General features: G+C 34.6%; 1 protein-coding gene across 29 annotated transcripts in view; it reads left to right on the forward strand.

The window, feature by feature from the left end:
* Positions 1–26,158, forward strand: part of RIMS2 (regulating synaptic membrane exocytosis 2) — a 446,419-nt gene that overhangs the window by 344,083 nt on the left and 76,178 nt on the right. For 7 of the 29 annotated variants that reach the window (XM_032181301.1, XM_032181310.1, XM_032181300.1 and 4 more), the window contains 3 exons: positions 1,308–1,340; positions 10,844–10,879; positions 15,505–15,605. The exons of 10 other annotated variants lie outside the window; for them this stretch is intronic. In XM_032181301.1, the coding sequence (XP_032037192.1) occupies positions 1,308–1,340; positions 10,844–10,879; positions 15,505–15,605 (170 nt within the window). The remainder of the gene's footprint in view (positions 1–1,307; positions 1,341–10,843; positions 10,880–15,504; positions 15,606–26,158) is intronic. 12 more of the 29 variants (XM_032181320.1, XM_032181322.1, XM_032181302.1 and 9 more) reach the window with 6 other exon arrangements.

Consider the following 26,158-nt stretch of genomic DNA (forward strand, 5'->3'; position numbering starts at 1 on the left):
ATGATAATCTGCTAGCTATATAACAAAATAGTTTAACTGTAGAACATGGGTTATCGGATGAAAATTAGTCTTGTCTTTCATTTCATTTTGTTAATTTATATTGCTTATTCTAATTTTGCATTTTTCAGTGCTATTGATACTGACTGCAAAAACTACAGCATATTTTTTGTGGTGTATGAATTTTTCTGGAATTTTTAATCTAATATCTGCAGTGTTACTGAGTTATGAGCAGTATTTTGTGACTCACAAACTGCGAGCAGAACTTAGATCAGGACTTACAGATACATATATTTGCTTTAATTCTGATGCTTTTTTTGTAAGAATGCACTTGTTTTGCTAGTGATGGTAGCTTCATAGTTCAATGTAATTATTATTACTTTTCAAGATAAATTCCTCCCATTCTTTTGCTACAACTAGATGTTCAGTACAGAGAATGACATTGTCCCTCAGATGTTCTCCATGTCTGAATGGCAGTGTGTGTTTTGAATTTGAAATAATAAAGTAAGTAATGAGATAGTTGCTTTGGCATTTAATTTGCATGCATTTCCAATAACTTAGACTACTGTGAGATGAATAATATTTGATTTGGAAAAATATCTGCTGAATTGACCATGAGAGTTATTAGCTATACATTCTCTTTTCTCATATTCAATATTTTGGTCTTGAAAATATTGCCGTTGGCAAAGTGTTACAATAACATGGTCCTTTCCAGAGTGTGTTATGTGGATTCTGAAATTCATGAGCTTGTATATCCTTTTGCAAACAATCTGTTTCCTTTTTATTTTCCATTTTGGGTATGCGAAGTTTGGTTCAGAATAAATTAAAATCATTTAATCATTGAATTAATCTAACAATACACTTCCCATTGGTGACTTTAAACTGGGTGTTCTGTACTTGAAAGAAAAAACTAATAATGGCATTCAAGTTAATAACATTCCGAAAAGTTGAACAGTCATGAACAAAAGTGTTTCTGCTAGTTAACATACCTTTTACTATCCAGGTTTCTTTTCAGCTTCATTTCAAGATTGACTTTGATCTCAATTATAACATTTGTTACTTCCTCAGCTCCTCTACTAACCCTGTCTTTGCTGTTCTTTTTCAACTGTAGTTTAACCACTTCTTTCTCAGCTTTCTTTCTCTTTCTGATGTCTTGCTATTTTTCTCCCCATTTACTAACTCTGCACTGCAGACTTCTCTCTAAAACAATTTTTGGCCCTTTCCCTCAGTGTCAGTTTTAACCTTCTGAATACATCCTCTCACGCCCATCTCCTTTGTCTATGTCTGTCCATTACACGATGTGATCACAGAAGAAGCGGAATCATCACGGAGAAGAAACTCAGGTCTGTCTCTTCTACTGCTTTTCTCTGTGCTATTTTTCTCATTTTACCTTTCCTATAGATTTTATCATAGCTCATCTCATATACTTTTCACTCTCTTCCTCTCTCAATATATTAAAACATTAGCAAACTGTAAGAGTTTAAGTTAAATCAAGAAGTTTATGTAATACTTATTACCTCTGAATTATGTACTTTGCAAAAAAGTTTAAAATCAACAGATAACACGTGCATACTTTTAGACTTTGAACTGGTTAAGTTTCTCTCATCTGTATTTATTTCCTACCTCCAATATCTTTGTGTTAGCCTCTGAGCTTCCAGCTAGCACAAGAAACACATATGTTTTCTAAACGTATAAACTGTAATTTGTCTATCTTCACATTTGGAAACTTCTACATAAACTAAAAAACTTAGACATAAGAAGTCATTTTTCACCCTGGGGAGGATATAATTTAAGAACCAAACAATCTCAGTAAGATACATATGATACACTGAAATTTCAAACCTAGCTTTTTTGAACAAAATCCATTTTGATTAGAAGTTGAGTTGTTAAAAAGCTGTTCTCTCATGGAAAAAACTGTAAAACAGAAGGGTTTGATAACAGAGAAGTGAAAACATTAAAGAAGATCTAATTTAGCTGTATTGGTCATGGCTTTTCTTTCATATTGCACATTACTTGTTTTTTAAAGTTTCATATCAAATTTTAGTCTGCCATTTTATTGGATTTTCCACATAATTTGTATTACCGGCACAGAACTAATTCTAGCTACCTCTGAAAATGCAATAGCTGTTCATACTTGACCTGCTTGTTCAGTCATAGTATGTCAGAACAATGAGGAAATTCCCCATATTTAAGCTAATCAAATTCACCTATAAAAGTCTTACACTTTGTTGTGTCAAAGCTCTATTTTTTTTCTATGCTTCTGCTGTTATCCCAATGAATAAGAGAAGTCACTTGAATACCATTTACTTTATAATCTCGGAAGCAATTTTTATGTACTGGTCCAGTAAGACTTAGGTAGGATTTAGTCAAACGTTTTTTGTTTCCTCTCCTGTGGCTGGCTCGTTCGGAACTCAGTTTTGCCTTTGGTACTACTCTTATCAAAATCCCTTAGAGTCAGAGATTATCTGTGGAGGCTTCCAAAAGTTACTTGCTGTGGATTTCATACTTTACAGATCCCAAGATAGAAATCACTTAAATTACAGGGAGAGCTAAAAGTTGATAATCCTGATCTAGTGGGTGGCATCCCTGCCCATGGTAGGGGGTTGGAACTAGATGATCTTTGAGGTCCCTTCCAACCCAAGCCATTTGGTGATTCTATGACTCTATAGCAACTGGTAGTCAGAGTTACATGATCTGATTTCCTTCTTCCATAAATCACCACTATTGGAAATTAATAAATTATTCTGTAGAAGCACTGAGTTTTCTTACGTTGTGCTTAAGATCCATTTCTAGTTTCTGTGCAGTGGTTCTGAATCTGTTTCATTACAAAAAATAAATAAGCAGATTGGGTGAGCAGTTTCTTATTTGTTCATAATAAAGGAAAAGGAAATTTGTGGACCCTTTTATTAAATAACCCTCCTCTGAGTTATGAATCCTAAATGATTCTTAGAATAGGAAGAAGTCAGTCCTTAACAGGATATCTAGACTCTCAGAAAAGTATGTATTTTTATGATACTTTCTTGAACATATGTGAGAAGACAAACCTGTGAATTGTTAACTTTTTTTGGACACTCCAGCTGAGATAAGCTTCTGCAAAGCACTGTTTTGCTCACTGACAGTGTTAACCAAATGTATTAAGCACTAATAAAGTTAATTGTCTAGCAAAGAAATGCAGAAGCATGGCCAGAAGTGGAGTTGCAAAAATTACTGCCCTTAAACTGAAAGCAGTTAGTTTGCTTTGTGTGTAGGAACATATTTTCAGATACACATTTGAGAGTGGTTATGTGATTAACTTCTGTGCTTTACCTCAATGACATTATAGCTTACACATTTCACTCTGAGGCACTTTGTGCAGCTGTGTGCTCAGCTAAAAGCAAATACGACTTTTCAAAGCCACACCTCCAGAAGGAGATGTTTCCCCGTTGCTTCAGATTTTGCTTTTAGAAGTGGGGGTACTAGGATTATCCATTTACAGGTTTTCTTCAGGAAATGCTTTTCACAGTACCATGCTAGAAAACATTTAGCTGAATCAAACAATTAGCTATTGATTCTAGGTGTTATTAGACCAAGAAATGTTGAAAAAGCTATATATCTGAATATGTGACTGTTGTACTGAAAGAAAGGTGCTATCATTTCCTCTCAATGGACATTAACATCTTAGCTTTCAAGTTGACAGGATTTTCTTCACTGAAAAAAATCTAGGATTTTTTAGTGGAAATGTCCTATGCTAGTGCATGCAAAGCTAATGCTGTATGTTTCAGGCAAAAAGGCAAGTTTCCAAAGCTAACAAAAACATTTTAATACAAATGTCATTATCTGACATCAGTGCAGGTTGATAGCAACCTTAATGATTAAACTCTATTTTCCTTTGGTGAATGAAGAGCTTCACAATGTGCAGTTTTCACAATTTGTTTCTAAAATTTTACTTTGCAAATAAGTTAAAATATGTCATAGGATGTATTGTGTGTATTGTGAAACTGTTAGAAAGACATCCTGGTCATCCTGCCTATATTCAGTGTGGGCAGTGGAAGTAAAACTGCCTGCCACAGAACCTCAACCACCAACTGGGAAACTTTCTTTTCACCAGTGGTTCTGATTAACCAGATACTGTTGCATCAACTAATTGCAATTATACTTATTGTGGTCTTCAAGCATATGAGATACAGAAAACATTCTTCAGTCTTGTGAAATGGATCTAGGTGTGAGATGACTTACGTAACTATAGCCCCAAACTGACCACCAAAACTACGAAAAGGCCAGTCTATGACAGTTTAAGGTCAGTAAGTGTACAGGTAGCATAAATAATGATAATTAATTCTAGGTTTAGTTCAGGATGAGAAAGGATGGACTAGTGATGCCCAGTCACTGCTGCTTTTTTGTGGTAGTGCATGGAAGTTAGAAGTTGGACTACCTTCTATTTCTGAAGGGCCCTGAAAGGTAAGGAAATAAGAGTTTCTGGTTCTTTTTGACAACTTCTGAAGCAGAATTCTCTCTCAAAATAGGAGCATAGGAGGATTGATTAAAGTTTTTGCTAACTTTCTTTGAGAATGAAGTTCAAATAGATAAGAATTTTGAAATATGTTTCTTGTGTTGTAATATTTTTATGGAAGTTTGTTTTGTTTTGTTTTTAATAATAACCTGTTTGCTGGGGGTAAAGCTTACAAAACTTAAAAAATGTTAAAGATCAGAGTTGTCAGCCCAGGGCAGTGGAGGGCCAAACAGTAGGAAAGCCTAGAAAATAAACTGTTGGAGGAAGCAAATGAAAAAAAAAAAAAAAAAGATTGAGATAATTTAAGAGAGCAACTGCAGTGGAAGAGAAGGAGCCTTATTTGTATTTGTTTTTATCTACAGTATCATAACAGGTTTTTCAAACCTCCCAGGAGTGAGTCTACTCTGATATATTTACCCATTATAAATAGGACATGACACCCCCCTATTTTTGTTGTTATTGAAGTCACTGTTCCGTGACACACTTCCCTTTAAAGACCAGGGTAGTATTTTGTTTTGTTTCTGTCTTTCTCATGTTGAAAAGGAATTCCTGAAGGATTTTGTAACATATTAGCACAAATGTGGTTAGATGACGTGTGAATCACTGAAGGCTTCTGTGATATTTAATTTGACAGGTTTGTTTAAAATTTCATTCCTTAGACTGTGACTGAGACATTTAAAGAGTCCAACTCTCTATTTGTTCAACAGAGAACAAATTCAGTCTAAAGGTATTTAGCATACTAATAGATGTATCAAGTTGGATGGCTGGGAGGTTCTTTGTCCTTAATTTTAATTTTGATTAAAATTAAAACCAGAAACCATAGGCCTCGAAACCCCCAAACTCCAAAATAGCCATCTGTATTGAACCAGGTAAATAAAGGCTGGTCCTCAATCTGGCAAGGGAAAAATAGACAAAATATCAGATTATATAAGTAAAAATGAGAGCATAATTGTGCAAAAAGCAGAATACCATTACATATATATTTTTCATTGGTAAAAATTTGCTATCTGAATTTGGAGTTCTACTGAGTCTTGCATGAAGGTGTGTACACCACTGTTGTTTTTGTGTCCTCTACTTAAGTCTTCGACCATATTTCTGGCTATTGGGACACTGATGAAAATTTCTTGCATTCTTAGGATGGCAGAAGAATCTCTATTAATAGCTGTTTGCTTTTCTGGAATCTGAGGCATAGTTATCATCAAGTGTTTGTGCCTATGTATTGAAATGGCTGTGTCAGAATGTGAAATATTCAGTGGTTATACTGATGAGTATAGTCAGTGAGAATTGTGAGAAGCTTGAAAAATAGGAGGCTGGAGAACTTAACAATAAGACTGAGCTAGGGCTTTAATGAAGACAATGCAGAGTTGAATCATAGCATGGCTGATCTGAATACATTTTCATGAGGACAGAATTTAGGAGCCCACTGGCCCCTCAGATATTTTGCTTTTGCATTTTCAAAATCCTATTGCATATTATTCACATAGGGAGGATTTGTCACAGTTCTTGGGGGAATTGAAATGTTGTGCTTTAGCTAAGGTTAGTATTACTACTTCTTTAGTAACACCTTTTTTCCATGTGGGATCTTGGCATTCTTCAGAGGCCACCAAAACGTATGTACTTTGTATGAGGCAGCAAGGACAAACATCACAGAGTACCTTGCAAAAATCACTTTGGAAAAGGATCTGTGGGCAAACATAGTATTAAAAAGAAAAAAAAAAAAAGTCATAACTAATTATTATTCTAACGAACATGCAAAATAGAGCTTCCTAGCTTGCTTCACAAGACCTTTGTCCTTTATGAACTGTGCTGACCTATCCCCAGTGATGAAGACCTAAGATAACCCCATCAATTTATGAGCCCACGATTCTAGAGCTTCTTTAACTTTCTAGCCTAGATCACCACAGCATCTTATTCAACACTTTTACTAAGCAGTGCCATGTATTCTGCAAGTAATGTGAAATAACATTGTTAACATGGTTTAAGCATTGTGATAAAAATTTTTTTAATTGGTGAGAAATATCCCATGGGTTTCAGTCTTTGTTTAGTAATATCAGGTTTGAAGCCAAGAATTTAAAAAAAAAAAAAAAAGAAAAAAAAGACAACAAAACCATGAAGCAAGGCTCAAATAGAAAACAGGAATGCAAAGGCATGTTCCCCCACTAGGAATCTGGCTAAGTGGAATGGTCTTCATTCTAACATTCCCTTTTAAGGACAGTAATTGACATCTCAATCTCATTCAAACAGTAATATAAAAACACTTTAAAACCCAAGCTTTTTGTATTTATTTATTTATTTTTTTTCGTCTTTCACATTTCTGGAGCTGTCAGCTGTATTCTTTTCATTCAGACCGTGATGTGGATCCCAGACTTCTTGGAAAGGCCCTGTTTGTCACAACAATAGGTTTTGTATAATTGCCACACCTTGGACATACAGCCCTGAAGTGAAGTTCAGGAGCCATTTACATCAGGCATCCATTAGGTAGTTGTATTTTTCACACTGTAGACAGCCAGATTAACAAAGTTTAGGGCTAATTTCTTAAAGGTAGAATTGAAATTGAATGGCTCTGGAAATAGAGGAAATGTAATCCTTTGATTGAAAGACCTTTAACTGACAAATTCTGATGTTCAAAGTAAATAACATTTTGATTTTCCATTTAGGAGACATTCTGTTTTCCTTTGCCTGTTCTGATAAGAATAGTGTTTCAGAGATTTGTCTCAGTATAAAAATGATGTTCCTGTAGTTTCATAAAGAACTTTCCAAGCGAAATATTTTCTATCAAGTAAGATAGAAGTCATGCTAGCATTTTGAAAAGTACTTATGTAAAGTTACGGTCCTGCTTATAAATTTGACTTTTCTAAATAAAATATTATTTATTAATTCCCACTGCTTTGAAAAGTCAGACTCATTTTTATCAAAGCACTAAAGAAGCTACTTTAACAACTCTATAAATGTAATTGCTATATTACGTATTGCTGATTTTATCTTGTGTCAGCAAATATGAAAAGTAGAAACATAAAACATTTTTAATATTATTGTTGTTGTTGTCCTATCTGATGCCTAAATTCAAAGACAAGCAAGGCTGCTTCAGTATGCTCTAATAAGAGTCACATCCTCCAGTTTTGGAAGCTGTGATTACTTTAATTCAAAGAAAGGAAGTCTAGGCTTATTTTAGACTCCAGCCTGAGCTAATGCAAGTCTCTCTGTTCTGGATCCCAGGTTAATGTATTATTCTGAATCAGCCTATTGCGGTGATCCTTGTGCAGCTAAAAATCACTTCAGGAAAGAAATTTCGAGGGAGAACCAGGCTCTAACCTTGAGTTTTGGGCAGTGAGGTGTGAGAGGATGAAGAGGTCCCTGGGAGGGCCTCTGAATCCCAACACCTCCTGGTAGTCTTATGGCTACAGAATCAGGTTACAACGTAAGAAATGTCAGTGATAATTCTAATAGTAATTACCAACTGCAAAGTGGAACAAGGTTTTGAGAGAGGATCTTTCAGTATCTATCCCTCTGTTTCATCTCTGTATTTTTTTTCTGTACTTCCGTATCTCCATATTCTGATTAAGCTGAAAACTGGTATAGTTATTTTCTGTAATGTACAGAGATGTCTCCTTTGTGAAAGGACTGATTTTTTTCCCCAAATTATTTAATTGTGAAAACATTAGCTGTTAAGTTGATATAATTACAGCACATGATAGAGCATATGTATTTAACTTTGTAAATCAAGTTTAATTCAGGTGATAAAGAAAACCATTGAGTAATGTGATGATATTGAAGAGCCATATAAATAGAAATACACAAAGATTTTTAGGATTGATTGTCGACTGTGTCATTTTGTATTATTCACTTTGAGACATTTTTAAATCATCTTATAGTGATTTACTGGTTTTCAGCATTTTCAAAGTTAATAATTAAGGTTATTTTTTATTTATTTTTAAAACTTGAGCACCTAGTAACTGGGGGAACCAAAATCATTGATTACTATAGCATCAACATTCTGAAATTGCTTTGATTTTTTTTTTAAGAGGGAATGATTAAGCTTAAAGTTGCTATGAAGATATTTTTTTTTTTGCTGAGAAGTTGGCCTTGTTTTGTTCGCTCGGTGATGCTGTTCAGTTTTGCTGCTTCTGCCCAAGTGAACTCTTCCTCAATGCCATTTTCTGTTCTTTCTAATACTCCTTCAGACAGCTCTTCACAATACAAATGAAACCTCATTTTGGAGAGTAGGGCCCACTCTTGCTGACCTTTTCTTTAAAAATCTAAAGGATTTATTTGTTGTAGAGATTTGCAATAAATATCACCACATTTCAATTACACTTCTGAAATTCAAAAATCTAATAGAATATCATGCTTGCTGGTACTATAGTATTCTTTTCTGAAAGTCAATTTGGAAATATATTTTTATATACTTTAAATGGAAAGCAAGAACAAGTGAATCTTAGGCAGGTTACAAGTTTCCCATATTTTGACTGTCTTCATTTAAAAATTCATGGTTGAAAAGTCCTGTGGCCCAGAAATACAGAAGAATGGACTTCTAGGCATCTTTAAAAAGGAATTGCACCATATAATATTAGATTTCTGTATTAAGAGTATATTTCAGGCAAAGTAAAGATTTCTTTTCACCATAATTGTGAAATAATTTAGAAGTTTTATCATCCTGTTTGTGTTCAAACTGAAGGTTAGTTTAATGGCTGTTTCTTCGCTTTCATCTATTTTGCATTATGTTGAGTAGTATTGCTATCAAATAGCTTTCTGCTTTAGAAAGCAGTAATATAGTGGGAGACAGTGTTGTATTTACAGCTCTTGTATTGGTGACAGCAACTTAAAAAAAATAATAAAAAGCTTAAAAAGCAAACACAACTCTCAAAGCAATATCCACAACCTGCATAGACAATATTGGCCAGACTAACAAAGGACAAAGCAGAGGAATGCATAGGGTCTTGTTTAAAACCATGCAAAAAATGGGACAGGAAAAGACAGGGAATGGTTGAGGTTTCAAGAACCCAGTTGATATCCACTGATTTCCAAAACTGTACACTTATGACTTGCCATATCTTTTTCCCATTAACTTGCCTTACAGTTCCACTAGGAGTTGCCAGCAAGAAAACCACCTTGATCCCACACAGAATGGGACATAAATGCCAGATCCCATTAAAGTGCAGTGCATTATTTATGTTCTCTGCAGGAACCCATTTTTCTTTCTTACACTTCTACTTAGCCCTGGTATGATTTCTTTTTAAGAATGACTTAGTCCTCTATTTTGATACCCATCTACAAACTGATATTTCTTCAAAATATAACACCTCTGTTTCCCTCTTCAACTGGTAATATCCTGTGTATTGCAAACTCGATAGTAATTTTGTGAGCAACTTTCAATAACCAGTAATTCTGGAAAAATAACTAATTCTAATAATACAAGCTATTTTTGGTTTGTGACTGGGGGGGAAATTGCTCCTTATTTATGGGATTGTATTAATTGAAATTAATATAATTTGGGCCTAAAGTATGAAAAAGAAACAGTCTGCTTAAAAGTTAATGTGTTTCTAATTAAAGTAAATTTCATCTGACTTTAAAAAAAATTTCACATTAATTGCCAAACTTGGATTTCAGAATGCAGTATTTATGTGCTGCCAAACTATTTGATAGGGATCCAATGTATTTTCATTTCTCTGTGGCAGAGGAATGCCCTGAGCCATATATAACCTTTGATTCAGAATATTTGTTGGCATCAGTTATTTGGATTTATGTGCACAAGCTGAGTTCTGAGTATTGATGTTAATGTCTTTTGTGCTTCATAATTTTTTAGCTCTAAGACAAGCTACAGTAATATCATTAGTAAACCTTTTAACCTGTTGAAGCTATGTGAATTGATTAAACTAAGGAAGATTTAAAGCGATTACTGGAAACCATTCTGACACATGCAATTTTTATGCTTGAATCATTAAACTACATATTGTGTGTGTGCTGCATAAAACATACACTACAAAGATTTTTTTACTTTTATTTTTTGTTTCATCATATTCAAGGAAATTGTAAAGTAACTATGTCTGAAACCTGCCTTGCTGTCTTTTGTATTGAGCGTGTTAATGATTCTGGAAGTGCACAAAGTACACATGGGTTTCCTTGAGGACGTCTGTGATAAGGGTGCACAAATGTATGCAGTAGCATGCAGTGTATATGCCTCTGGATGTAGAGCACTATACATGGTTGGTTGACTAAACTCATCAATTTGAATTAATTTGATGGGTTTTATTCTTTTTTCCTTTTAAATGCATGCTTTATTATTATTACTTTTATTATTATTTCTGCATTTTCTCTCTCCCTCTTTTTGTTTTACATATTGCTTTCATTTGTTTGTAGAAGAAAAGAAAGCAGATCCAGAGAATGGGGATACAGGTAGGGTGACATTCAAAACATTTTTGTATTTTTTTTGCCCTTAAATTCTTTGATTTACTATGTTTAAACAAATGTGTTACTGTGGAGCTGGATCACAATATTGATGTATCTATTCTGAAATCACAAAAATACTAGGAAACAAAAACTGAGAAAGGGCTTTCCCAAATGTAATTCCTTCCATTTCTTAAGGGAGTCAATTTAGAGGGACAAATGGGAGGAAAGAGACCAGGTTTAGCTAAAGAAAGCTCTCATACACCTTAAGACCTGTTTTCTTCTCCCACATCCAGGCATGGAACATGCACGCTGCCTTTTCTCTCTCTGTTACACGTTTCTGACCTCCAACATCTCAGTGTTTCTGTAGTTATTATTTTTCCTCCCTTTGCCTAAGCCATTGGTCTACCCAGATCTTGTATGTCTTTTGTCCATGCCTTTCTAAAAGTAAATCTGTCCTAATACTTTAAGAGGAACTCCTCTCTATTTCTGTACCCCATATTTCCCTTCTACTCTCTGTGTCCCAGCAGCCCTGTTGTGCGGTACTTCACAACTCCTTCTCCAAGTTTACCACTGTCACCTGCATCTATAATAGCTAGAAGAGTTTAATAATTCCCACCAGAGAAGGCAGTGAAATGGATGAACACAACTCCCAGCTCTTTTTAGTTCACTTTTTTTCATAAACAGGTTTGTCTTAGGCTAAACTGGGTGTTAAGGCCATTTTTGTAGGCCTGTTTGCCTCTAGATGTGGACCATGGGCCATCAACTGAAGAATCTTAGTCTACAGAAGAGTCAATATTTGTCCTGAACATCCAAGATCAGCCTTTAAGTCCTGGCTGAACTAAACATTTGCTTATTTCCTTGTAAAAATGTGACTCTAAATTGAGGTCAGGGAAAGTTAGGTATCAATCATACCACTGGTTACAATTTTTGTCATTAAAAAAATATCAATTATGATGAAAAGTTTAATGCTCAAGTAGCTGAATCCTATCAAATTTCAAGATCAAACATTAAAATAATGGTTTGCATTTGAAGTTGGGGCAGCGATTCTAGTGCTTGTGATGAGTCCTTGCAGCTCCAAGGACAGGTTGCAGGTTTGCTGCCATAGTTGACCTTACTCTTGGCTGTTGGCAACCTCTGGCATTTTGAGACTATGCTGGCACTGTAATATTGCTGTTTTCCTGCAGCATACTGTATTCTAAAATTAGGGAGAATGGCAGGTATTGAATCGGCAGCTAGAGTTTTGTTAGCCATTTCCCTGTGCTGATGACAACCCCATGGAGCTGACTTCCAGGCCCTGTTTTGTGTTTACATTAGAAAGTTGTTTAAAATAAGCAAAACTCTGAGGTGTTCCCCTCAGTTTAATGATCCCAGTTGCGTTAGGTGAGCACCATCAGGCTTTGTTCTTCCATCAGTCTGTCTTTCTTTTATGGTATTCTTGTGGCTGAAGTTTGCATGTCTCATTGTTTGTGTTGGAGGCACAGCTCTTGTCTAAAAACAAAATTTTGGAAGGAGGTTAAGGCAGAAAAAGTTTACTAATGAAATCACATCTGCCTGGCCAAAACTTGATTGCATGTCCTTTGAAACATGATGGCATGACATGAAAGACATGAAAGTATACCTTAACTAGCTTTAATCTTTCTAGTGCCAATCTCTGTGCAACCCTGAACGTTTGTTGTACTGAGCTCTAGCTAATGACCTGAATAACTCAAGGGCTCAGTCACCTGGTGCTACCAGTGTAAAAGCTGATGCTCCTACATTTTTACTAATATTGATAACAAATATCTAGTAACAAGTTAGTTCTGGCTCGCCTACATGTACTTGCTATACAACTCTTGGCTACAGAAAAATCCTTGGTGTAGGACTGATATTGAGGCTTGGTTAACCAAGTCATGTTAGGAGCTGAAGCTTCCTAATACACAGAATTACTGGACTCTGTTGGAAGCACTTTCTGCTTCTGCTAAATCCCCTCCACCTAAATTTTAGTTAAGAACAGATTTGCCAGCAGAACCAGAGATGGTCAATAGCCCTGCATTTGTACCACTTAGTGCAAATGTGACTTAGTGCACTTAGACCACGTGAACAGGACGTGGCCATGACACTCTCAACCTTTCCTGCTCCCATCCAGATCACGGCTGCATCTGGCATTAGTTACATGGAGATAAGCCTGCAGCAGGCATTAGTCTGTGCAGTCTTTCTGCATATCAGCTCCATGCACAGCAGAACCAAAGATGAGCTTGTGCATTATTAACTTCCCACTGCCCTCAGGATTTCCTCTTTTTTTGGTGTGTGACTGAATTCATCTGTTCTTTAAGGACATTTTCAAAAATATATAGTGGGTTAGATTTTCTTGTAACAAGTTTTTATTGGAATTGAGTGATTTTTTTTTTCTAAGCTTTGCTGTGTTTGTTTTTTTTCTTGAGATGAAAATGAGCCACCAACCATGGCACCTCTTGTGCCATGGAGGGCTCCATTTTCAACTGTATTTCAGTGCTTGATTTTGCAGAACACATGCAATTGGATTTGTGGAAACCTACCTTTCAATTTGCCATAGATCACAGATACGGAAAAATGTTTCCACAAGTAATTGTGGAATTTTTAATGCGTGATCAAGAGGTGTTATTTCTTCACTTCTTGTCATTTACTGAAGTTTGGCAGGATGTCTGTGGACAAAGAACAGACGTGATGATTTCATAAGAAAACTTCATAAGAAAAACTTCTGGTGAGAAATTATCTCCTTCATTATGTTACTGAAGAATGACGGGTGGATTTGTAAATCCAATTTCAGCAAAAGGCAATTTATTTCTTTAAGCAAAAGTTAAGAGTATTTTATTCCAAAAATACTAATGTATTATTTCTGTCATTGAAAAAAGAGAAAAGTATCACTTTCCACTTCAGAGTTTCTGTTTTAAAGAGAGAATATCTTTATAGTGCATTTAAAACCAGATCCTTAGAAAAACCACTGCAGCTTAAAGATAAATTGGCAGGTATTGCTGAGGCACTTTTAATAGTTGAGATAAAATGCAATAGGAAAAAGTAGCTATATTTTATTTTAGGAATTTTCACCAGCAACTGTTGTTTTCATTACGTCTCTCCCTATTAAACACCATTTATTCTTTTGCATTCATTTTTATTGATTCACATCTGTCTTGACGGTTTCTCTGAAGTCTCTTCATTCACTTTGACTGTAAGGAGTAAAGATGGAGAGTTGGAATAAGAAAATCAGAAGCCAGAAGATTTATAGATAACTGTAAAATTTAGTGTTCTCAAATTCCTTTTTCCTTTCACCCCATTCCTTCCATATTTTCCATGGTGTAATGCAGGATGTAGCTGGCAGGCTTTTCTAGTAGTGTGTGCAACAGTCATTACTGTTCTACAGAAGGAAAATACAAAACTCAGAGGCCCTGCAAAGGCCCTCTGAAAAGCCTTGCTTTACTATTAGATTGTGACATAGATCTAAGGTTTAGAATTTAAGTCAGATTTATATAATACACTGGAATCTAATATTCCAATCACAGCTCCATAAATACAGGTCCAGATTGTTCAGTGGTTATAATATACAGAAGCTTCCTAAATTCTGGATGGATTCTGATAAACTAATCCTAGGCAACCTTTGTGCTAAAAATACAGGAAGTTTAAGAGAAATGCCAGTCAAAAGGAATGCTTATTGGCATTTAGTGGATAATGACTTATTTTTGATTTATACCATGCTAAAGTGGAAGGGAAGCAAGCCTCTATGTGTAGATGACTATATTTTGCTTGAAAATCTTTTTTTAATTCTGGGCTGTTCTCTTCCTTTCTTTTTTTCTGTTTCTATTTCTCACACTTTCCCTTAAGCTTTGACACTTAATTCCTTATTATTTTGCATAGTAACTTGTGCTGTTACAGTACCAGTTGGCAGAAAACAGATGATGCCTGTGTTGTATAGTAAGCAGCCATCTCGACTGAGACTGATCATGTATTTGGTCTAAGAAGAGTTAATCCTGAAATCATTCTTGAAGTAGCATGTCATTAGAATATGATACAGTGATACCACTGGGTGGCTCTTTATCATATCTTTACACATCTTGAAAATACTTTGAGCAAAATAAATATATGCTTAAGTGTAATATAAAGCTTAAATGTAAGCTTTGCCAGCCTGTGGTCATTACTTGATTAGTAATTTGGTACAAAAATGCTGGTATCACACCAAAATAAATGCAGAACCAGAATCCCCACCTAAAATAAACTGGTCAGCTTTGCATTTTATTTATTTATTTTTTTATTTTTTAATGAAAGACTTGGTTTCTGTTGAATATTTTTTTGTATTAAAACTCTGTTCTGTAGAAACATTATATTCCATTTGCATTCATTTCTTCCACAATATTGGATTCATTTAAATTGTGCAGATAATTCAGTGCTTATTAAGACTGCTGAAATACTTACTCATCTACAATTTTCCTCCTCTTACAACTTTTGTTTTTGTGCAAAATTGTATCTCAGAAACTAAAATTGTATACACCATAATTTAAGTAAATTGGATTTTATCTCTTTCTGTTAAAAATGCTATGAGTGTAACTTTAAACTTGGAATTGAGGATGACTGTATTTATTTCCTTTTTTTTTTTTTTTTTTTTTTTTTTTTAAACTTAACAGGTTCAATGGATGTAGAAGAGAGGAATCGCCAAATGAAAATGAGCAAGTACAAACAGGTAGCGGGATCAGATTCCAGGCTGGAACAAGATTATCATTCAAAGGCAAGGGAGTTTTGTTTTGAAAAAACAAAAAAAATATGTTAAAGTGAAATACCCAATATCGCTTTTAGAAAACAATTGATGAGTAGTGGGTTGTTTCTTCAGTAAAAGTTTTTTGCGTATCTGTAATAAAATCATTGGAAAAGTGCAGCAAAAACCTTAAGACAGATTGGTTTTGATTACTAAAATTTAGGAAGGATAAGTTAATTAAGAGTGGCAGTGTAATTATCCATTGGAATGAATAGCAGTGCCATGATTTAAAAGCTCAAAGAGAAGGTAAAAAGAGGTTCACTGAGTGACACATGCAATGAGAGTTATTGAAATCTGTCCATGGCTTTCATATAGTTGAACACTGGTCTGTCTTGGTCTACTGAAAACCAAAGTTCATAATGCTACTTAATTTAATAGTGGCAGTTTAGCACTTGGAAAGGTGCTGTATACATCAACACAGGCTTCTACATCAGAAGTGGCCAGATTTGCCAAAAATGTGAATTGTTACATAGTAGTATAGCCCCAAATATATTATCCAAAAATTCCTGCTATCTGGAACAGGGTCATGTCATATACAGTGTGTTAATTAAAATAATCAAGATATTTCCAATTTAAAGTCCTATTATACAAAAATAATTTAGTGTCCTCTAAAAGACTTCATTAATTGAGGTCAGATTATAAGTGAGAAACACGAGACTTCTGACCTATTAAAGCTGTTTGAGGAAGAGAAGTCTGTTTAAGACTTTTATTTCCAGGATGTAGTTCCTTTGCTTACAGGATTAGCAGTTATTGTAAACTGAGCTATTTAATGTTTGAAGGCCAAAAAAAACCCAAATTTATTAAGTAGTATTAGTTTTGCACATCATGTAGACTTATATACTTGATGTAATTCCTTTTGAAAAAATGAGTTTAATTTTTGGGAAAATAGAAGGAGAACTTTTTCAAAGCCCTTGACAAAATGGAGAAAGCTATTAATGGAAATAGAATTGACAAAACAAACAAAAAACCTGTGAAAACGGCTTAAATATTTTAACTTTATAGATGTGCTACATGGTTATTTGCATATTTCCCCTGTATACTTTTCACTGTAGAACACATAAGAATTTTTATTAACATGTAGAAGGGACTTGGAATACTGACATGTCTAGATGCTTGCTATGTGGTGACGTTTATGGCAAAATTATTTTCATGTGTCTATATTGTCTGCTTTGAAAGGTGTTACCTTTTACAGGCGAGCATAATACTGTGAGCAGGCCTTCTTGTGTTACGATTGTATGTACCATAAAAAATGAATTTATGTATTGTATGTATAACCAGATTTATTCTGCTAATTTTCCTGCTCCCTCAGTGCTTGCCTGAAATTTGAGTCAGAAGTAGGACTGGTATAGAGTGTAGAGAATAAATGTGCTCTCATATGAGGGAGCTGAATAGAATATAATTACCTAATGAAGCATTTTCTACCCTTGTTTTTCCATTTCACCCACACCATATTATTGGTCCTCACAATACATCTTTATCTTTTAAATTAAAATTTTAATATTTGGTATTATTGGAATGTATTAAAGAGGAAAAAAATTAATGGAATTCTTTTATGAAAATGGTCGTTTATTTATTGCAAATATCAAACAAATTGTCTCCAGAAATAAACAGTTAATTTACTCTTATGCCAAAGTGTAGTTTCAATATTTGAAAATGAGTTATCTATTCTATCTCTGAACTCATGGAACTAGACACTGAATATTCACTTTAATCATAGAATGGTTTGGATTGGAAGGGACCCTAAAGATCATCTAATTCCAATGTTAATTGAAAATGCATTCTTAAAAATTCTAGTTTTTAAGCTAAATTAGAACTATATCTCTCATTTGCCATATGAGAGATCTGCCTTCATTTTTTCGCTAACACTGCTTCAAATTCTTTAATTAAGCAATTATATCATCTAGAGACAGAAAACGAGTAAGTACAATTTATCTAACTGGTTTCTACAAAAATTCTTCTGGAATCATCAGCTGAAACACATATGTAAGAAGCTGAGTGAAATTTCATGTTCAATATACTAGGCAGTGACTTAGATTTTTTTTAAGACCGTCAGCTGGCACAGCAGGCAGTCAAGTGTGTCATGCCTGAGAAAAAATGTCATTATCTAAGCGTTAAATGACATTCGGGACAGCTAGCAAATATAATTTTATATTTCTGTTGTATGTCTTTCTTTAAATGGAAATAAACAGTAACTGAGTGTTCCTCATAATTACTTTCAGAAAAAACACCCTTCTTTGCTGAGAAAGCAAAAGATTTAACAGCAGAAGTGGGACAATATTAAAATAGTTATCCTCTAATATACCTCTCTGGTTTGGTTCTACCTCTGGAATTCAGTACTGGTAGCTTTTTACACTGATGTGATACATAATCATGCGTTAAGAAGCCTGTGAGAAAAGTTTATTTTGACATGTGCATTCATAAAAGCAGCTAACATAGGAAACTGCCCTTCCTTTTTATGGCTATGTATGACTGATATAAATGCAGATTGCATTTTTACTATTCATATACATGCCTCATCATTTTTTCAAAACGGAGTATTTTGTCTTCCATAGTATTTTGGCAGGTCATACATACAGTGTATAAGAGTTCTCTCCTTACATGCAAAAGTTGTGTTAGTATGGTTTCAGCACAGACATAAGGAAAACAAACAGCATATTTGATTTTAAGAGAAACATATTTACAACTGAGGAGACATGAAAGGAAAAATAGTGGGGGTGTAAAGGAATAAGCAAAAGTATTCTTGGTGTTAGAACAACTAGTTATTTCTAAATATTGAATGCTAGTAGAATTGTATAGGAATAGATAGTAAAGTCTGAATATCAATGCTGGTAGCATTGAAAGCTGACATGCAGGAAAACCTGAGTTCTGGTTACACAAAAAGAAAGCACAGGAGTACAAGTGCATTCCACCAGAGAAAAAGAAAAATAGCCATCGGCCATACTGTGACTCTGCAACACTAGCCTGATGTATATAATGTTCCTCAAGAATATTTCTAGGGCTAGTTTATTCTTTTGGATGAAAACTAAGCTTCCCAGTTCTTAAATGTTCAAGCAAGATGATGCACTGTGAAGAGAGAAGGCCAAGATCAGAGACCAGAGCTCAGAGAAGCTGAGTGAGTAGTGTGCTAGATTCTCTCTGGTCTCATTTGATTGAGATGGTTTTTGAAGATGTTTCCCGAATTCTCTCTTAAATCTCTGCATTTCTTCTTGTATGGTGCTGCTGCCATTAGCTCTCCTGTCAAGCAGATCGATAGGTGGTGCTATCATTGGTAAATCCTTCCCCTGGCTGACAAATGAAGGGAAAAGGGTGGGAGGAGTCCTGCTGCTCCTTTCTCCTTGCTGCCACAGCTAGGACATGGCCAGTGGGTTGACTGGGAAGAGTGGGCGAAAAGACAGAAAATACTTCCTAGACATGTTTGCAATCAACATGAACTCAGTGTAGCTCAAGAGAGAACTCCATCAACTGAGGTCCTATTAGCCCCTCCAAAAGGGTCTGAGTGATTAAAACTGTTGCATGCTAGACTCAATGAGGCTCCTTATATCGGAGTCAGAATAGGGAAAAATGGTTGTTTTATTTAGAACCACTTGTAAAACAGAGGCTGGTAACTAGATGACACATATAATCTCAAAGTATCATGAGGTTCATTTTACTTGTTTTATTAGGAGGAAATAATATACTTACAATATGCCTACATATAATAATAATATGCCTACAAAAAGGCATAGAGAAATCCTTTTATATAATATTAGTGATACATTAATTAGGGATATAATATAATAGAGCAACAAAGTTGGGTTAAAAGTGGTAAAAAACAAGATAAAATTGGAAATTTTAACAGAACTGTTGAAGAGATTACTTAGCCAAATGTAGAAAAGAATGCATCAAATAGAACAGTAATACAGAACACTGACGAGAAATTTCCACCTTCAGCTTTAATGATTCATATTGATGACAAGACTGAAATTTTCTACATCATCAGCTGTATGTAATGCCATAGTTGCTGCTCTCAACAATCAAAATTCAAGATTTAGATTTGCCAGATACTGTACATCATAAATGTATGAGCATAACTCTTTCTGTGTCTAGTGTAGCAAACTAGTAGTACTGACAGAGTAGCACACTTCTTTTTGGTATTCTAAAGCCTTAGCAAGACCAAGATAAATTAACCAATGGAAAAGAAGACTTCAGCATGTGTTCATTTGACTAGTGTAGATGCAGGTGGATGCCCTTGAAGCATGTAAGTGCTGAAAAGTTGCAGTTCTTCAGGCTGAGCCATTTTGATTCAGCAATGAATTGAGTACCTCCTCATGATCTACCTGGGTGCAAGAATGTGCAAAAGATAAGTGCGCAGCTCTCCAAGAGCTGCCTTGTTCGCTCTGAAACCTGCAGTAAGTAGTTTTGGCAGTGGTACAGCTGCTCGTGGTATCCTTTGACCTGTGTTGATAGAAACATTTGTTATAATAGTGTTTTGGGGTTGTATTGTGAACAATTATGAATACACATCTTTGGTACTAGAGTTGTTTCTTGCAACTTCTCTTGTTAAGGAAGTAAATCTGACATATTCAAACATATTGAATAAAAATGGAAGCTAGGTTAGATATCGATATTCCATGAAAACAGCGTAGAAATGGAATGCTGTTTCACATAGATTCCTTTTTAATGTACTAGTTTAATTTTTAAAATATTAGATACCTGGATAAAACTTGAAAAGATGAAACATAATTAGAATGGAGCTATGCTGAAAAATAATTAAGAAAGGAATAATTAATATTAATAATACCACACAGTTATTCTATGCAATTACTTTCTGTAAGATTACCGTAAAGCTACAAACGTAGACAGTATAATTTGATAGACTTATGATGGAAATAGCTGTGCACAGTTTTATTGGGTCCCCTTGTCTTTCCCTTCCTCACCTCCACACCAAGCAGCTTTTTGCCCCAGGATGTAAACCAAACCCAAACACCAGCTATGCTAAGAAAGGATTTTCCATGTGAGAAGCCTGTTTATTTATTCCCTGTCCCGTGGCTCTTCCAATGGGCTAGTCAGTAATTGTATTTTTGGACAGAAACCTAGACAACTAAACTAGCCATCTGGTCTGAAAGCAAAGGTCCTGTTGATCAGCCATGCTCGTTTGTGATCTGTGAGGACTTCTACTACTAAATAGGAGAGATAATCTCTATGGCTCAAAGTGCTGATAGGATTTATACTTTCAGTCAAGAATTTTATTATATTTTTAATATAAGAAGTTAACGGAATAAACTGCTGATGTTGCAGTCCTAGTTCCTGTAAATACAGGATTTAAAGTTTAATTACGCAACTTAAAAATGCAGCTAGGTGAAATAAAAATCCTAGATTTGAACTGCTTGCACATAGTAATGTGAAAAACATCTCTTATTTCACTCATATTTTCATTGCAATCCTATATTTTGCTGATGGGTTAAAAGTGATTTAGCAACTTTGAGTATAGATGTGGATGTAATTTCGAGTATTTTCTTCTTTAGTTAATGATATCCAGACTCTGAGAAACGATTTCTGTTTCATAGTGCTTCATAGCTGTCATGTTTCTTCTTAATTTAATTCAAGCTCTTGCTTAATTTGTTTTCATTTTGTTGCTTTTCTAATTTATTTTTGAATCTTGAATATCTGTGTTACCAGCAGAGATTTAGGGTAGTCTGAAAAGTTATACGATGGTTAACACAAACACTGCATTCAGATACCGTGATGAAGGCTGACAAAAATTGACTGATACTGACTTGCTTATCTGTCTGCAGGTTCTTTGTATTGTCAGCCATTTTCTTAGTTTTTGTGTAAGCTTATGTTGCTAATAGTATATCTAGAAAGCATTATAAAATGAACTTAACGTATCCTGTAATGTTAGAATGAGTCTCAAAGAGAAAAAATGAGTCCTTAAAGTAAAAAAAAAAAAAAAATCATCAGTCTAATTTGGTCCTGCATATTCATTAGTTGTTAGAATTGATTGTAAAAACAAAGGGGGTTCAATAGCAGAAAATTTTTCTGATTTAAAAATCAAACCCAAAATGCTCAATGTAGCACAAATTCTTGGATTTTACTCTTATAGCAATAAGTTAAATGCTCTTTTGCAAAAAGCAAATATTTCCAGGGGGGGGGGAAAATAAATTTATCTAACATATATATATATTTCAAAATGTGTATGAAAAAAAAATTCTATTAAAGCCATTTTCAATAGTGTAATTGTAGCCATCCTACTAATAATGACATTTAAAAATCATCTGGGTACTGTCCTGACCAATTTCTAACCAGACTAATCACTACAATTTATCTTAAATCCTTTTTTCCTTTTTATAATAGAAGACATTTTCTTCTCAGAACTGCTTTACATAGATCTGTGAATTGTTAAACTGTTAGTCTATTTTGTTTCAGAGTGGCTTTCTTTTCATAGTAAACTTAAATTATTTCTATTTACAGGTTTTTTTCCTCAATTTAATCCATAAAGTTCCAGGATGCTATTGAACCGAGTAACAATTAATGTATAAAATTATATATATGTGTCTTGAGTTCATTTTCTGTGGTGTACTAAAACTGATGCTGATAATAGATGAGAAGATTTAGAGAAAAAAAAAAAAAAAAAAAAAAACAACAAAATAATTGGGAAATATGTACTAAATATCTGGGTGCCTTAGTGACATTCAAAAATGCTGAATATAGGAAGTTAATAGAGTTGCTCTAATGGTCAGGGAGCCCAAGAAGTGAGGGTGATAGTCTGTAATAATATATATCGCACCAGACAGCCGTTTGTGCTTCTTAATTCTGTGCCAGGCAGAACAGGCATGAAAAGGCTGTGATTCACATTTAGAAGATGACAAGAGTAGAGCCATTGCTCCAGCTCAGCCAGAAACATGTTTGCTGGATCAGTTTGCTAGGCTATTGACCTTGAAAAACCAAGGAGAACGTTGCATGCAGTAGGAATTGATAAGCCTGGAGTTCTAGTGCATAGAGCCTGCTTAAATGTGTAGGATTCAAACCGAGGAATCCTGCAGGAGGTGCTCCTGGGATGGCCACCTGTGAGCAGCTTTGGGTGGTTCAGTTGGGCATGCCTTAGGTCAAGGATTCAACCAGAGTTTGCTCTTACAATTTGTAATTCTTCACTAAAAGTGTTTTGACTATAATAACGAGGCATGTGAAGTGGTTTTATTACTGTGGATGTTTTATTTTGTCCAGCCTTTGTATTAGATGGGTTGGTTTTGTTTAATAGCAGCCCCAGAGAAGTCATGGGTAATTTTGCCAGTTTATCAACCATTGTCCAAACAACACATTTTGTGTTTGATGATTTTTTGCCATCTATTATGCAAGAAAAAAGCTTTAAGTCTCTATCAGATTTTGCCCAAGGCATTGCATTTTTTCATCCTTTTTCTTGAGTATCTTAAATCCATAATTTCTCACAGTTAGTTTTACTAACTATAACTGTGTCTTCAAACATCCCTAGTGCAAGTAGTATAGGTAAAGAACTTTGATGGATATTTAACACAGCACTGTTTTTCCATCAAAGCTCAATAATTGAGCTAATCAAAGTTAGATTAGCACCTTGGAGGCTCAGTGTAGGGATATATTTTGTTTGTAAAGCTTTAATGCCTTCAGCAACATTTTTAGTGAAAAGGTTACTAAACCATGAAATTATCTCTGTAACCATTCTAACCTATGTTATTTCTGATTTTTATTTGGAAGTAGAGTCTTGCTTACGGGAGTTAGTATTGGTTTAGTGTTAGGCAATAGAATAATTTTTTTAGTAATAAATAAGAAAGGATGTTATCCTGCTCCTACAGATTGAAGTCATTAGTTTACCAGTGATTTCACTGACAGTCTGGAGTCAGTGAATAATAACAAGGAATAAAAAGGAAAAAAAAAAAAAAAAAGTTCTGAAAATTCAAGCCCTGAACAGGGTAATGATGTACCCAAAATCTGTTCATTTTTGCAATACAAACTGTAAAATAGTTAAATTGTTGCAGTAAACTTATTTTACTAGTAGTGCTCATGAAATTTAAAATAACATTACATAAACTTAAATTAAAGTCTACATAAACAGAACTTTCTCTTTTCCCCCAGAAGAACATCTTGTCCTAAATCTTTGTCTTGAATATATACATTTTCATCTAATAACCTTAAGTATCATAGCTGAAAAGAAGTTTGGAATTTGTTTTTCTTCCAGAGTCAGTTTATGTTGAGAAAAACAATCATCTGTCATACAGCCAAACACAATTTTGTCATGCAGTTCAACTTCTGTTATAACAGCAAAAATTATCTGGTGTATCTTTTGCCTTCAACCTATGTCACATCTTTAAAAGAATTTATATTAGTTTCCTTACATACGGTATCTGAGATCCATTAAATTTTGCACAACCAGGATGCATCACTCTGTTTCTTTTCTCTCTAGAGTGACAGATAACGTCAGATGAAAAACAAGTCTAATGATTTGCGTACTTCTGCAGTTTAATCTGAAGCAAGTAGCTAATTATTAGTATTTGCATGTTACTTACTTTGAATATGATTTTCTAAAAACAAAATTGAAAACACTGACAGTTTTCTGAATCCAAGAGAAGATAACGTCAATTCATTGCTGATAAACAGGTTGACTTTTAGTTTCAAGAATTGCAAAGAAGTAGCTTGGGTGTTTTTTAGGAGGCATTGTTAGAAATGTTATCTTGCCTACTTCTAAACTGGTTTCCAGACACATAAATTTAGAAATGCCATGTTAATGCTATGCCAAGGAAACATCTGTAAAATGAAAACTTTCAAGGTTCTTTAAATTCTTAGACATTAAACATCAGAAATGTTCACAGAAGTTCTTGACCCTAAGAATGGTTCCAACATAGGTAACTGTCTCGTGAAATTACCTAAATTCGTTGCACAGTTTCATTTGATTTTTTTTTCTTTGTTTTCCTGAAATGTTACATATGAGTATCTTGCTGTTAAAGTGTTTTATGTGGTGAAGTTGAAGTTGTAATTAATGGTAATTGGCATTAAGTATTTTCTATAAAAGAGAATTCAAATTGGCCTTATAAGCAAAGAGCAAAAGGATTATAAAATTTGTGAAGTGATATGAAAGACGTGATACTTTTTTTAAAAATTAATTTATTCATTTTTTTTTTCTCTCTCTTTGAGAAATGAAGGATAATGACAAAGAGAAAAAGAGAGTTCATTTTTTCAATTTCCCAGGAGCAGACTGCATGCTTAGGATCTCCCTGCAGCTTTTATTCCCTGGTTTCCCAAAATGACAGGAGTAAAGGTGCTGAGGAAATACATTTTAGGGAAAAGTAATGTTTTCTAAGCAGTTTAACTTACCTATGGAGGGATAAGGAGATGGTGCTATCTACATCTTGCAGATTTGTTTCCCCTTTAGATAAACACAAATCAGCAGAAAATGTGTACACAAATTATTAGCTAAGCTTATGTATTTATTATTGGACTTGAATTTTTCAAAGCGTATTCTGAGAATCAGTGAAAACAAGAGATAAAGAAAAATGTTATGGGACTTTCCCTCAAATCATATTTGATTTTGAAGGCTACCCTCTTTGATTTCTGTGGATTTAACAACTTATAAAGACAAGTCGTACAAAGATGTATTTATATCCTGTTCTTGAGCAATTTTGTAACTCATGATCCTCAGGCACTTCTGCTTACAGGAATAAGCACTCACCAGATGGCCCATGTGTCAATCCAGATGTTTCCTTCGGCATGAATTCCTTTAGTGGTGCTGTGTCCCAGGACAGATTTCGTGAAAGTCATATTTAAATATTACATAGAGAAGGTACTATTAAGGGAGCAACTTCATACTCTTTTTCTCAAACAACGAGATCTGTTGAAATACATAGCAAGCTTTTGGGTTAAAATAAACAAAGGTGGTTGCTTTTCCGTATTTTTGTTTTTATGAGAGGCACAAGGACAAAAAAAAACCACCACCAAATAATGGAAATGTAGTTTATAATCCAGGTTAAGTGACAACTCTTTAAAATGAATGTTGTTTGACTTCATAGCTTGATCTTGCACAGTAACATCTTAAAGAAGCCCAAGTTAGGTAGAACACCCGGAGATCTGAGCTTTTCTTAAACAAAACAGAAATCCTGCCCTGTTACCATCCTTAAAAATTAAATTGCTGTCTGAATGGCAGGACTGTATGAAGTGGAAGAGATTTTGACTGCAGTGATAACAAAAACGACAAATGAACCACTTGAGGAACAGAAGCAAATACAGGAAGGACACTTTGATTCTGTTTATCCCATGTAAGTAGGATTCACTGGAGTTAGAAGACCAGAAAGGACCAGAAACATAATTAGGAGTCATCTCTAAAATTAAGCCCACTGAACAAGTGAGTTACCTGTAGCCAGGCTTGCCAGTTTGTCCTAACAAATGTGCTGGAGTTCAGCAGGAGATAAAAAGTGTAGGAAATATTGTTAGATGGAATTGGACAGTAGATTGTGAAGCCATGGATGAGCCTATGGTTGATCTGATGATCTGGAATCATCAGATCTTGTGACAAGGTGAAGTCC

Source organism: Aythya fuligula, chromosome 2 (genome assembly GCF_009819795.1).
Source record: "Aythya fuligula isolate bAytFul2 chromosome 2, bAytFul2.pri, whole genome shotgun sequence".
NCBI classification, from domain to species: Eukaryota; Metazoa; Chordata; class Aves; order Anseriformes; family Anatidae; genus Aythya; species Aythya fuligula.